At 34.9% G+C, this 15,043-nt stretch overlaps 1 protein-coding gene across 3 annotated transcripts in view; it reads right to left on the bottom strand.

Moving 5' to 3' along the window:
- Positions 1 to 15,043, bottom strand: part of WDR7 (WD repeat domain 7) — a 408,770-nt gene that overhangs the window by 257,540 nt on the left and 136,187 nt on the right. For all 3 annotated transcript variants that reach the window (XM_033238435.1, XM_033238452.1, XM_033238442.1), the window contains 2 exons: positions 12,450 to 12,568; positions 10,336 to 10,459 (listed from right to left, as the gene is read on the bottom strand). In XM_033238435.1, coding sequence (XP_033094326.1) covers positions 10,336 to 10,459; positions 12,450 to 12,568 — 243 coding nt within the window. The remainder of the gene's footprint in view (positions 1 to 10,335; positions 10,460 to 12,449; positions 12,569 to 15,043) is intronic.

Genomic DNA, 15,043 nt, shown 5'->3' with positions numbered 1-15,043 from the left:
TAAACATTTTATGAAAAGCACTATGGCTCTTTAGATCAAGATTGAAAAGGCCCAATCTTCCAACCATCACCCAAAATTCAGAGATTCATTTCTAGTTTAGTTTATCTGACTGATATTTATTTGCTTTGAAGACAGATCCTTGCTTAAGGAAAAAAACAGATAAAAATCAAAATAGAACCTAAGACACAGTAGCCACCTGCTAGAAGAGGGTAAAGAAAAAGCCTTCTCCACCTCATATCCAAGATACAAAGGTATATAAAAAATAAATTAATTTACATCTTTGTATCTATAAGATATGCCAGAACTTATCTGAAAATGTTTAATTATTAGAAGGATGTAATTTAATTATGTTTTAAATCAGCAGGAATATTCATGTATTAAGAATCATCCACCTCTTTTTCCATTTCCATTCCCTAAAGCTGGATGTTCTTTATTCCAAGACCATATTTCAAATGTAAGTTTCATTATCTTTTCCTAGTAAAATGTAGACTCTTATGTAAACTCTTTTCAAAACCTCCTGTGATTAGAGCACTGACATTGACTGTCGAAACAATTTTTTAAAACAAGCAATAAAATAAGTGGTTGTGGTTATTTTCATCTCTAAATCAAGGAAAATATTTTCAAGTGACAGGTAAGTTTTACAGAACAAATACAGAAAATATGTACAGAAAAATTACAAAAACACTAAGTACTGTTACAGATGACTGGGTTGGCATTTAACAGGCTGAAAGAAACCAGATCAATCTCAATCTTGCTGAGGTCAATTCAGGTGCTCAAACAAATAAAAAAAATTTTTTCTTTATGTTTGTGTACTAGAGGTGCTAAAATATTAACCAAGTCCGCAAATGTCATGCACAATGAAACCATTTATAAATATTAAAACATTTAAAATACATATTTGTATCAAAATCTGGTTAATAAAAACAGATAGCAGATGTAATAAATCATTAGGACAATATTACTAAGGAAAAATAAAATATAAACTACCATACTTCCCCCCCCAAAAAAAGCAGGAAAAAAAAGAATGGATTAAATAAAATATTTAGGTATTATTTGACCATTTTAATCTGAGAATTTATAAACAATACTAGAACAAAATCTATCTTAGCTATTATAACAAAAATATTACAGTTAAAATAGGTTAATATAATTTTCTTGCAATGACTTTAAATGACTGTTTTCCTTCCAATCCATAAGATCTATTCCGTCATATGCAGATCACAAGGCCAACCTAAAATAAGAAAACAATGCAAATACACATACCATCCAATCAACATAAAGAGATAAGAGAATCAGAAACAGGGTACAAAATTATAAATGCCTCACAATCCAATCAAAATCGGATTTCTATATGCATATTCAATGTCTAAGTGGTAAAACATCACAAGAGTATCAACTCAGCTTTTTGCTCTATAAAAACAAGTTGGACAGGACTCTGAGTATCTGTACTGGAATAACATGTACTAGAATGAAGAAAATTTATATATAAAAGCTTACGAGACACTTGTTCTATTACAAAGACATGTTCCGGTATTCATGTGCGGTGTTTTGTAACGTACTTTATTTCCATTAGCATTATAAATTTTTGTTCTTCAGCAAATCAGCAAGAGAATAATGGCACAAATCAATATTGTACTCTTCACAGAAACTAATATTAGGTCATTTATTATAGCAAAGGCCACTAGAATCTCAGCTAAAGGTATATCAGGCATTCACATTTGAACACTATTTTTTTAAATGAATGTGTCACAGGCTGAATAACTGTTTTGTTTTATAAAACAGTCTTCATAGACTTAAGTATGTACAACTTCTTAAAGCAGATGGTAAATGAACACCTCTAAAAACGTCAGCTATGCCTCCTAGGGGCCTTGCCACCAACTACAACTATAGGAGAGGTAATGAATTTCTGCACTGAAGGTATGAAAATAGGGGGAGACTCGTGAATGAGAAAAGGGGGACATGAAGAAAGAACTAAAGTTATTTCAAAGCCTCTCAAGCTCAGCAGTTTTGCCTCAGGGGCCTAAGTGGGCTGAGAGAGAGAGAGAGGCAGGTAAAAATCACACCGGATGGACTCCCCCATCTCCTCACTGCCATACGAGGCACATGTGATTGAATTTCCTTATGCTTCACTCCCTGCTTTGTTCCACAAAATGGCAAACTGTCATGGGGTTTCTACTGACATCCTGAGTGCAGGCTGTTGGCTCCATTGTTAGAGGAACGCTTGTGCAGAGGAGTTCCCTGGTAGCAGGAAGTGACTTCATCCTGCGGAGTTCCTAACGTACAGAATTAACTTGATAACAGGGAGTTTTCTGTTTATTACTTGGAAGTAAAGTCTAAATAACCAAATCCATCCAAAAGAATGCTTTCATTTTTAATTTGCCACTTGACTACTCGAATGTTCAAGACTTACTAAAAACATAAAAGAAAACTCACAAGAATATTAAATGTTAACTCAAAGAACCCAAGTCACATGGAATGAATTTCCCTTTTAGATAGTTATGACTGATTAAGAACAAATTCCATTGTTATTCCATTAGGTTAGTGACCAAATATAGATAAGTAGAACAGTTTAATGCTGCTAAATACATGATCAGTCTAGAGCGCTTAAATTTAAGCTCAGTAGCTCTGACACTCGAAGAAAAAAGAGGAACAAATCCCTCAGGTCCCAATGAAACACTGCAAACAGATACAATACGGATACAGTGTGCTTTGCATAATATAGTTTGTCTTAGACAAACCCCTTCTGTCTCACAATATAAAGTATCATACAGAAGTAGTTTTCATATATATCACTCAGTCATAATGTAGTACTTTCCCTTCTAATCACAATGCATAATCATTTCCAATTGGCTTTGTGAACACTGTAAGACAACCATTACAAATATTTTTGAAGAAACCTCATCCTTTAGTTTCAGCTGGTTCATAAAATAGGCATTACAAAAGGGGTATTTTAGAATTACTGAGTTCTTCATGACCAACTTTCCTGATCTTTCACCAATTAGAATATTCTTGCTCAAAAAGAAAAGACACCCAGAATGCCACAAAGAAGCTAGGAAAGTAGTCCAGTAAGCAGAAAGTGAGGAGTCAAGAGGGACAGCACAGGGTGCTTACCTAAAGCTTATGTGTATTTTTATCAGAGAGCTCTTATTCTTAGCCAGTTTCTTCTTATTTTACATTTAACTCAAGCTTGGTTGCCTGGCATCCACACCCCTACAACACTAGAAACAGCAAATTCAAAATCAGGGTAAAAGCTGCTAAAGATGAAAGGCAGCAGCCCAATGGCAATAAAAATTTGCAACAATTACTAGACAATAAAAAAGAGGAGGAAGGAAAATTAGTAAAAAACACTATACAAAATGTAAGAGGTATATCAATCTGGGGACTTTTCCATTCATATAAAGAAGTACATTCTCTTCAATAAGCAAGTGGTGGTAATTTTACAGCATGGGCCAAAACAACAACTCTGGCTAGGGAATAGAGGATGAAAAAGCCAGAGACTTTTTGAAATACATCAACAAAAAAAAAATGGATGTATTTTAAAAAATAATCTGAGCATCTAGTAATTTAAAAACCCTTAGTCATCTGGGAAACCATTCCTTAAAAACAACTATCGCAGAGAATTGTAAACACTGAGGCATATACAAAAAGAAAGAAGGAAGAACGCTGTGTAGTTTAAGGCCTTTGGGTGGGGGAAAGACTCACATCATGTTTATCAAATCCTCTATCCTTCCCCCCGTCCTCTTCCTACAAACAAACCCTAAAAATATCGGTCTACAAAGAATACACTAATATTTAAATTATTTTTACTAGCTACAATATCCTTTTCGACTCCCTCTGTAACACAGTTTCATCTTACCTTCTTGTAAAGTGTTGGTCCATCCACATTTGTGCTCAGAATGACCACTACTTTATAATCATCAGAAAAGTGACTTCAATTCCAGGTTAAAATAGATACTACAATGTGGCTTGTTGAAAGTCAAACCCAAAACATTTACTAGGAGTGTCTTTCATGGAACAAAGAAAGCCTATTCTGTTTCCAAGGGGGATAAAAAGACGAGCCTAACCCTGGTAACCTTAACACAAAAGGAAGCTAAAAAGGCAGGGACTCGATAAGAACAAAGGATTGTGCTTTCTGATGACATCAATACGTATTAAACACGATGTGTTACACATCCTTCTATCAATATCTGAGATGATACATTTGCAAATTAATACTATGTTGGCCATAACTGCATAAAATTACAACGGCACCCTCTTTAGAAGAGATTTTGATTTATATAATGGTAGTGACTTTTATGTGTTTAATGTTTCTGAAACTAAAAGAGGAGATGAGCCCCGTGAGCAGGCAGAATACAATGTACGAGAAATAATTACGCTTGTGACCTCATGCCCTGTAAGGTCACTCTGCGTCGCAGGCCAAAGGAAATCAGAACCATCAGCATTTGCCTCAGAGTCGTCACCGACTGAAATGAAGGGCAAGTGTGGGCATATTTCATAAACCAGCAGGTGCTTAGTCTCATAAAAAAGTCAATCCTCAAAATGCTACATGTAGAATGTCACAAATAAGAGATATATAAAATTGGGTTCTGCCAAACAGCTTCACTTCAAAATAAATCTGAGACAACTCATAACATTTATCTTTATCTGAATTGTAATACAAAAATTTCAGAAAATAACATTAATCCCCATTTATTAAGTTAGTGCAAAAGTAATTGCGGTTTTTGCTCTACTTTTAATGGCAAAAACTGCATTTACTTTTGCACCAACCTAATAGGAAGAGTAATGAATAAAATTTCTAAAAAGTGTTTTTGGAACATAAAGGCAACAAACATGCTAAAGACTGAGGGCTCAGACAAGATTTATAATATTCCCGTAAGTCAGTATTACAAGAATGTATGCAGTATTTATGATTTGAGTCCATTACCATTAATATAGGAATCACAATGCACTTATCCTCAAACTATCTATCAGAAATTAAGCAGCAAAAGTTTACATACTCACATTATTTTAAAAGGATAAAATAATATTTCCTGACTGGTTCAAGAACATTATCTGAAGCAAAATTCTCACAGCACTCAATTAGGGCTTGATTCTTTTTTGTTTCGTTCTTTTTGTTTTGTTTTGGTTTTTTTGGAGACAGAGTCTCGCTCTGTTGCCCAGGCTGGAGTGCAGTGGCATGATCTTGGCTCATTGCAACTTCCACCTCCTGGGTTCAAGCAATTCTCCTGCCTAAGCCTCCCAAGTAGCTGGGACTATAGGCACACGCTGCCATGCCCAGCTAAATTTTGTATTTAGTAGAGACTGGGTTTCACCCTGTTGCCCAGGCTGGTCTCGAATTCCTGAGCTCAGGCAATCCGCCCGCCTCAGCCTTCCAAAGTTCTGGGATTACAGGTATGAGACACTGCGTCCAGCCAGGACTTTATTCTTATGACAATCTGTGAGCTGGCTTTTCAGTTAAGACAGACTATTGCCCCTTTTTCTTTCCCAGTGATCTCCAGTCTGGCAGTGATCTGCGAGAATCCCTGGGCAATATAAATTAAAGTGAATTCTGAGGCAGTGGCAATAAAGAGAACAAAACTATAGAAACCAACATAGAAAAGGAAAGGTACAGCCAGCCAACATTCTGTACTTGTATTATACACTTTACATAAAAAGCTTTACAAAGAGTTTCTCATTTAATGCTCTCGTGTCCTGAGAGTCAGGCATGGTGGTGTGCACCTATAGTTCCAGCTACTCAGGAGGCTTAGGAGGGAAGATCCCTTGAGCCTAGGAGTTCGAGTCCAGCCTGGGCAACATAGCGAGACCCTATCTCTTTAAAAAAAAAAACAAGAAAGAAAAAAAGAAAAAAGAAAAAAAGAATCCTGAGAAAAGCAACTGGCTCATTGTTTTCCTTACATTCTCAAACTAACCTGCAAAAGGCTTTTTATTGCATAATATACCTAAATAAAATATAGAAGATCCCAGTCAGTAAGACCAGATGCTTTTTCATCTTAGTCCCAGCCAAATCACTTACGGACTATGAAGTAGAGATAGTTACCACCCACACTAAATTTCATCTCTAAGATGAAGAACCATCACAGTCCATCAGCCAGTATGCCATTCTGCTCTTCAGGTAAGAGCATTTTCTGATTTTCAGACAAATATGTAAGAAAAGGACTCTTAGACAAAGTTCAATTCTAAGTTAGGAGCTGCCAAGATTGCTTAGGGAATTATTGCGTTTTGTAAAATGCCTAGAATTACTAAATTACAAGAAAATATCTGATGGGTGGTATATTTGTTAGATATATTGTTTAATATTTTGTCTATTTTCATGATTAAGAAGATTCTCATCTAGAAACAGGTTTTGCATTTCTAAAGCAATACTTTACGATGTAACTTGCCACAATGATCATCTCAAACATTAATGACAATGGTAGAGGCGATTTCAGTACAAGCACGTGGATGGCAGGTGTGGGCTGTCTACCAGCTGGCTCCATAACCTTTTGATCCCTTCGGACAGCAAATCTGTTCAACAGCCCTATGTGGTCATTCCTCATTTGTTGTATGCTTTCTTCTCCTTTGATACGTTCAGAATCCCTACTCCCTTAGTCTGACACCCTTTTATTAAAATAGAAAGCTCACAGTAAAGCAAACTAAAACAAGTTTTACACTCAGTCAACGTAAAAGTTCCAGAAAAGATTGCTGTATTATATCAAGAGTTGTCAGTGCATGTTTCAGTTACATGTAGAATGCATGTTTGTCTTTCAATTAAAAAAAAAATTCAATAAATGACAAGATCAAAGTTTTAAGTAAGCTAGCATTTAGCTAATATATGAAGTTCTCTGGGATACTATAATTAAATACAAAAGACTTACATAAATACAAAACTTAAATATACAACATAAACATAACACATAAACAGAAAGGTTTAAATATGACATAAGAACAGCCTACTTTATGCTTATTTAAATAGTGACCAGACCCATTAAAGAGTAATTTCTTACAATTTTTGACTCCATTTTGTTGTTGTTAAATGTAACACTGCTGCAAAGAACAGTATCTGAAAGTAATATTAGTTAAGCTAAATATCTACTCATTCTCCCACCTTCACCCCCATTTAAGATCCAAGGATGCCAGAGCAAGCAAGATGGAATAAATAGTGATTAACATACATTCTCACTTACAAGTGGGAGCTAAATTCTGAGTACACAAAGGCATACAGAGTGCTACAATGGATTATGGAGACTCAGAAGAGGGAGGGTATAGGAAGGGGGAGGGATAAAAAAACTACATATTGGGTACAATGTATAGCAATGTGCATCTTTACCCTTCAGGCGAAGGGTACACTCAAATCTCACACTCTACCACCTTACACTTCATTCACGTAACCAAAAACCATTTATACACCAAGAGCTATTGAAATAAAAAATAATTTTAAAAAAGGAATAAATAGTGGTTACAAGATTAAGTTTTAGAGTCTGTCACTTCGTAACTGAGGGACCCTTGCAAAATTCTTTAATCTCTCCTGGCCTCCATTAACTCCTCTGAAAGAAAACAAAAGGCTGGGGGCAGAGGCAGCCCGTGATGGCAAGAGTGTGTACTTTACAAGGTTATTGTAATGGTTAAATGAAATAACATAGACCAGGTACTTAGCAAAGCCTGACACAGAGAAAGTGTCCAATTAATGGTAGATATTATTATTTTACTTATATTTTATTATCTCTGGGCCTGCTAACAGACCTCTCGCCAAGCAACATACACAGTTCTGGCACTGCTTCAGGGAGTGATTTGTGGCTATATTATGCCTTTACCTTGTAGCTAACTTATTCTCTTCTTCCCAGGAATAAAATAAAATGGCATCCACTACAATTGCTCATGGCATCTCATCTCTTTTTCCCAACCTTTTTCTCTGCCAAGAATACAACCCTGTACTAATCTTTGGTGTTTTTCTTAGACCTTTATAAGCAATCAATAATCAAGGCTTAGAAATTATCTTCTATTTTACCCTATCTACATTTAGGTCTGGTTCCCATAACCTCCCTTCTGCAATAGCCTGCCAGCTAGTTATTCAATTTAATCAATTCCCCTACTTCACACCAGTCCATTTGGAATAAAGATGTCTTAAAAGCATGTCTCAATATTTCCATAATAGCATTCTTCTTTTAAAACAATTCTTCGGCCGGGCGCGGTGGCTCAAGCCTGTAATCCCAGCACTTTGGGAGGCCGAGACGGGCGGATCACAAGGTCAGGAGATCGAGACCATCCTGGCTAACACAGTGAAACCCCATCTCTACTAAAAATACAAAAAAAAAAAAACTAGCTGGGCGAGGTGGCGGGCGCCTGTAGTCCCAGCTACTCGGGAGGCTGAGGCAGGAGAATGGCGTAAACCCGGGAGGCGGAGCTTGCAGTGAGCTGAGATCTGGCCACTGCACTCCAGTCTGGGCCACAGAGCGAGACTCCACCTCAAAAAAAATAAAATAAAATAAAACAATTCTTTAGTGATTTGCTATTGTCTATTTTCACCTTCAATCAACCCTATAAGTACTATAGCCATAGTCTGTCCTTAACTTTGGGGATCTTATATTCAATAAAGTTGATGATGAGCTGATCATCTAACTCAATTTGCTGGAATATCATAAAGTCAATGCCCACAAATGATGAACAAAGAATACTTTTTCCAGACTATCTTCTCATCTACTCAAAGACAAAGCTCTTTTCATCCCAATTTTATTTTTTTGAAACTCTTTTTTATACTCTGGAAATTTATTTTAAAATCTGCACATATTTTTAAAACAATCTTAAGCCTGATACCTTACATAGAGTCCATATGTCGAGATACCCTTTTTTTTTAACTTAATTTGCTTTATTAAAATAGAAAAATTCCCAGTAAGCAAATGACAACCTATATTCACTGAGTAAATATTTTATTGCTCAAACAATTAAGAATTTTAACTGGAGCTGTTAATGTGTGATATTTTGGCTATAAGTGAAATAAATATTTGCATTTTTATAGATTATAAAGTATTTATTTAACAAGGGTCTTATGCTTACTATCGGCTAGGAATTGTTCTATGCACTTAACAAAGATTAACTCATGCCACACATGTCATAACCCTATAAAGTCCTATTATCATCTTTATTTCATCTGCGATAAAACTGAGAGTAAGAAAGCTTAAGAAAAGTGCCCAAGGTCACATGCTTGATTAAACATCCACTAGAGTCACCACTGGCAAAGATGTGGTAGAGTTAAACCAGCTATAAAAGTTTTAAACCTTTCTGAATTTTGTTTTCATTTTCCTTCTTGTATAATAATGTAGTGTCCATCTTGACATGTGTAATGAGTATTTCATTACCAAGAATAACTGGTATTGGCAAAAGGTCATTTAAAATGAGTCCACCTAAAACCCAGGCCATATTTTCATAATAAAAAGTTTTTTTAAAGTTTCACTGAGACTTTATCTTGCAAAACTGAACCTAACTTATCTTATAATGAATATAATTTAGGGTAAAATTTTAATTTTAATTCAATATAATTTAGGGTACAAGTTTTAAATCAATATAATTTAGGGTAAAATTAAAATGTATTTGACTCAATTATATTGATTATAATTTAGTCACTTAGTAACTGAGGGAACTTAAAAAAATTATTTAGTGACTAAACTGCTTTTAGAAAAATACAAAACGAACCAAATGATGAACTGGGAAAGAGTATGCTTTCTCTGAGAAGAAAAAAAGTTATGATAGCAAAATACAACTCCTTTCCAATGCACATTCAATGTAGCAACATAATTATACAGCTTTTATTTTGCAAAAGAATATTCAAAAAATTTCAACAATTTTTCTAATCCTTTCAAATTATACTCTTTTGAAAGATCTATCCATCAAAATCCTTCCCAATTTCCTCTTTTTAAATAGTGCATGAGTCTAACTCTATCAGATCTTTGTTTTTTAAGGATTCACAATCCCAACTTCAACTAGCAAGAGAGTTTGCCTTATATCTACACTTGCATATCATCAGATCAATATCGAACAAGCTGACATCCATCCACATAACAATGCAATGGGCAGAGGCACACGTTAGTACTAGAGTAGGATGTTTGATGGGAAATTCATTTAGAAGAAGTCAGTTCATTCATGAATATTTTGATACAGACAGCCTTTGTCTTCTGTTTTTTAAAGCAAGTTTCAAACTACAGAGATTCAGAAAATAATAAAGTGAATTTGAGGATCTGTTCTTTTCACTTTAAGGTCAATGACTCACTTTTGTTGACAGGTAGTAGCATATATATTTGTAAGCACAGGTACCTTTTCTACATATGCCCGCAAAGCTTTGTAGAGAAGCATGAGAACTCTTACGTGATATGACGTGGTCTATGTACTGAGGTAAGTAAGGAGCCCAGGCATCGATGGCTTCCTTCCTGCCTGCCTGCTCAATTCTTCTCAGTTCCGCCAGAAGCAGGGCCTGTGCGGCTTCTCTTACCTACGATCACAGACCCAAACATAAAAGCAGAAAGCAGATTAGTTGAGGAGATGAATATTTATAAACTAGAAAATTTATAATGAAATAAAAGCTAGAAAACATAAAAACCGTATTTATTTACATGAAAAAAACTATTAACCAAATGCATTAACTACTTAAAAACCAGATGCTAGCTAATCATCAAAGACATTTTCATTAATGATTTCCCTGAAAACTATTTTAACACTAATGGAAAGAATTAGGTTTCAACAATGTAATCATCTTTGGGGTTAAAACTTCATTTTCCAAAGCATTCTTGAACGTTAACGTAGCATTTTACTTTTAAATTTTCTATATTAACATTATCGTTAAGACACTGTGAAAGCTATTACATGTTTTTTTAGCTTGAAGAAAGTTAATCTTGTCTATTTAATTCTTGATATTATATATGCTAAGTAGATACTATTTATACAAATACATATAAGTTAACATGATTCACATATACCTAAGACATGCTTAAATAATGTTTTTGACAAATAGATAAATATTCCTTTATAAAGGCATAACTTCTTTTACTTTTATAGGGGAAATCATTTTTCAAAATTATATATTTTTCTTTCAACGTAGCATACAACTTTCATTTTGCAGTTTTAACTTAGTTTTATTTTGGCAAAAATGCCACAAGCATGAAGTCAAAAAAGCTGGTCAATTATTAAGTGCTGTACCAATTTATTAACTCTTCTTTTCTGAGCCCAAGTGCTGCCCTGTCGCCCAGGCTGGAGTGCCATGGCATGATCTCAGCTCACTGCAACTTCCACTTCCCGGGCTCAAGTAATTCTTGAACCTCAGCCTCCCAAGTAGCTGGGACTACAGGCATGTGCCACCACGCCCGGATAATTTTTTTTGTATTTTTAGTAGAGACAGGGTTTCGCCATGTTGCCTAGGCTGGTCTCGCCCACCTGGGCCTCCCAAAGTGTTGGGATTACAGGCATGAGTCATTACATCTGGCCTATTTTAACTCTTTATAATTGAAAAGATAACTGAGCAGCATCTAGATAAAAGTCCCAGTAAAAAAGTTGTTTTTAGGTATGTGACTTCTGACGTGAATTCAAAAAAATATTCAATGAAAACCCATGAAAATGTTAGTATTCTGCAATCCCACTTGGAGCTGAGGGGAGAAAGTCCAGGAAAGAAGCAATTATATTACTCGTACTTATATCTGGAAAATTAAGAATCCTGAATAATATAAACTGCTATGGCTATAAAGGTTAAATGCCATAATAAGGAAAATCTTTACTAAACATTTCCAAGTCCTTGGTAATATTATATTCCAAGTAATATCTCATACAGAATAAGGCCATTAACACAAAATAATGGCTACCATTTATTGAGCTCCTACCATGTGGCACGTACTGTACTTCCTGTTTTACTTGCCTCATCTGATTTGATCCTGATGGCAATCCCATGAGGAATATATTATCATCCCCACTTTACAAATGAGCTTTAAATAGGTTAAGTAAATTGCCCAGGGTCACAAAGTTAATAATTGGTGGGACTGATATTTAAACCTAGGTGTCTTCTAATTCCAAGGTCTCCTTTTATAACAACACAGTACCTTTCACTGAAATATGGCAATTCAATTAGAACTTAATTTATGTGATCACACTGAGTGTGTAATTCTGGGGGAAGTAGGCTTATGTATTTGTTTATGCATGAGTGTGTGTAATCTGTACAGAAATCAAACCAAACTTAAGAAATAGTTCCATAAGTATATAAGACTTCATCAAACAGTCACTGAATTCTTTAAAAGTAAACAAATAAACCAGCTGGAGCATTACTGGTTGGTATAAAAGCTGACAAAGAAGAAAACATAAATCATGAATCCACATTTTCTATCACATAATGAACAGATGATAAATCAGATACACATTAATCATTTTTGTTTCAAGTTTACATTTGACCAATGCCTTTTTAATATTTTTGTTTTCTATCCTTATCACTTCAGCATTACCTCCAAGCATCGATCTTGCCATCTTCGGGCCAGCATCTCCAGAAGGGGAGGCCTAAATTTATCCAGTCCCAGTAGGTCTGGCAGCATAACACAGTGCATAGCAGCTAACTGACTCCAACCTGTCAAAAATGTAATATATTACAAATACTTTAACCATTTTGGCATTCCCTAAGTCAACAGTTCTTTACATAAGGATGCCAAAAACAAAAAGAGGCAGATCTGCTAAGTTATATTACAAATGATTTCAATTTAATAGTAGACATTTGTGCAAAGAATTATACTAAATGTATTTCATCCCTAAATCATGTAATTGGTGCCTATAAGAATTCTCAACATCTTAAAAGGAATAAAAATAAATTTCCACAGGAAGTATATCCAAATTCACAAGAAAAACACATTTCTTAACAGTTCCTCTAAAATAGAATATATATTAAAGAATGGTAAAACCGACCCTCCTGGCTAATACAGTGAAACCCCGTCTCTACTAAAAAATACAAAAACTAGCCGGGCGAGGTGGCGGGCGCCTGTAGTCCCAGCTACTCGGGAGGCTGAGGCAGGAGAATGGCGTAAACCGGGAGGTGGAGCTTGCAGTGAGCTGAGATCCGCCACTGCACTCCAGCCTGGGCGACAGAGCGAGACTCCGCCTCAAAAAAAAAAAAAAAAAAGAATGGTAAAACCCAGAAATAAACACATACTAGAGCTATAGATTTGAAACCACTGTCAGTTAAAAGGGCATTCACACAGATATCCAAAGATAGGTTCATGTCACTTAAGGCATGGCCATCTGTGTGTTACCACTGTGTCAGCCAAAAGAGATGTTTTCCCTTTCTGTCAGAGGACCTCTCATTAAGGGACTTACCCCTTTTCTTACAAAGCGAATCAGATATTTAATCACAATCATAACTGATATAAGTAACATAACTCCCAATTTTGAAAGAAAAAAAACGAATTCAGACATTCCACAAAATAAAAACCTAACAATTCAAAATTTACAAAATCTTAAACATTGTTAACCCTAATCTATGAGAATAAAAGTGACTTTTTCTAAAATTCTAATTCACAATATGGAACTTGATAATAGGAAAAAAAGACAAACACTGTATGCCAGTGTAACATATAAAAGTATTAGATAACAGACATTCCCAAATAGTCACTCCAATAGAATAAATGAAGTATTAGATAACAGACATTCCCAAATAATCACTCCAACCCCATTTTAAAGGTATGTGAAAATACATATACAATACATGCCTCATTCTTACCAAATTATCAATGAGGCCACTATTAACCCATGATAATTACTATTACCTCCTAGGGACAATATTTAAAGACAACTAATCAATGATGGATGCAAAAAAAAAAAAAGTCTGCTATCGCGTTACAAGGTGAATTATCTGTGAACATAGAATTTTAGCAAATCAGTGTTTTGAAATAATCTAAACTGTAATCTTCTTAAAATAATGACAAAAACCTTACCATAGAATTTTAAATTATTGGAATTGTTAAAAAGAGTGAATGAGAGAGGCAGAGAGACAGACTGACAAGCCACTTATCTAAAGATTCATCCTTTCAGTGAGGAAATTCTCATCAACCGACAATAAACATGTAATTACATTAATTAAGGTGATGGGAACACATTTTAGATTATAACTTCTTTATAATAGAGGGAGATACACTTTATGTATACATATATGTATATACCTAGTAATTTCCTAAAGTATTTCAATGTTTCATGTAAGTATAAAGTGCATTCGTGAGCTAAATTTTAATATATGATGATTCTCACCAAGGTCCAAACAGCTTATTTTTTGAATTAACAAATAGTGTAACAAATATGAGCCTAATTATTTTTGCTAAATTTCGGTCTTAACATACAAACCTTAGTAAAGTTCTATGACAAGGAAACCAAAAATGAAGTTATACTTTTAAGTTCTCATGTTTTCTTTCCAAAGGAGTGGTGCTTGCAACATGGGCTCTGTACTTTATGGACATTTCAAGATTCCTTCCATTTGAATGGACTAGTAATATTGCTTTTTCATGAAGAGCTAGGTCTTTGTTATATTTTTGATTTTGAAAATTTCTTCCTTTTTATGTTATGCAAAGTGGTAACTACAAACGCAATGAAGACAGTGGATATAACTCAGAGCTCACAGGTTTCATTAAGCTTCCAGGCAGTACAAATAATCCTAGATAGGTCTTATGGAATAAAGATTTGTAGGTCCCATTCCCATTTTCAGGGCTCCAAAAATACTTTCAACTTGTGTAACTCCACAGAGACAACATGGTAGCCCAACTTCACCTTAAATACTGAAATAATGAACTTTTGCCTGAGCTCAAAACAGAAATAGTAAGGAGGATAAACAGGTAAATTCCTATCAGTCTGTAATCACTGGTGCCAATAATCAATCTGAAGACTTTTCCAATGAGAATGTTAAGAAACTCCCTCATAACTCCCTCTAACTAGCAATACAATTGTGAAAAGACAGCAAAGTGTGTCTGTTACCAAGTAATGATACATATAAAATAAATTCATTAGCTCTAATGCCAGAGTTCACATGGCAAACATCATCATAAAAACCAATCCACCTTTAACA

This window comes from Trachypithecus francoisi, unplaced genomic scaffold (genome assembly GCF_009764315.1).
Source record: "Trachypithecus francoisi isolate TF-2019V2 unplaced genomic scaffold, Tfra_2.0 Contig01474, whole genome shotgun sequence".
In the NCBI taxonomy this organism is placed as follows: domain Eukaryota; kingdom Metazoa; phylum Chordata; class Mammalia; order Primates; family Cercopithecidae; genus Trachypithecus; species Trachypithecus francoisi.
This window is presented reverse-complemented; position numbering and strand designations above follow the sequence as displayed.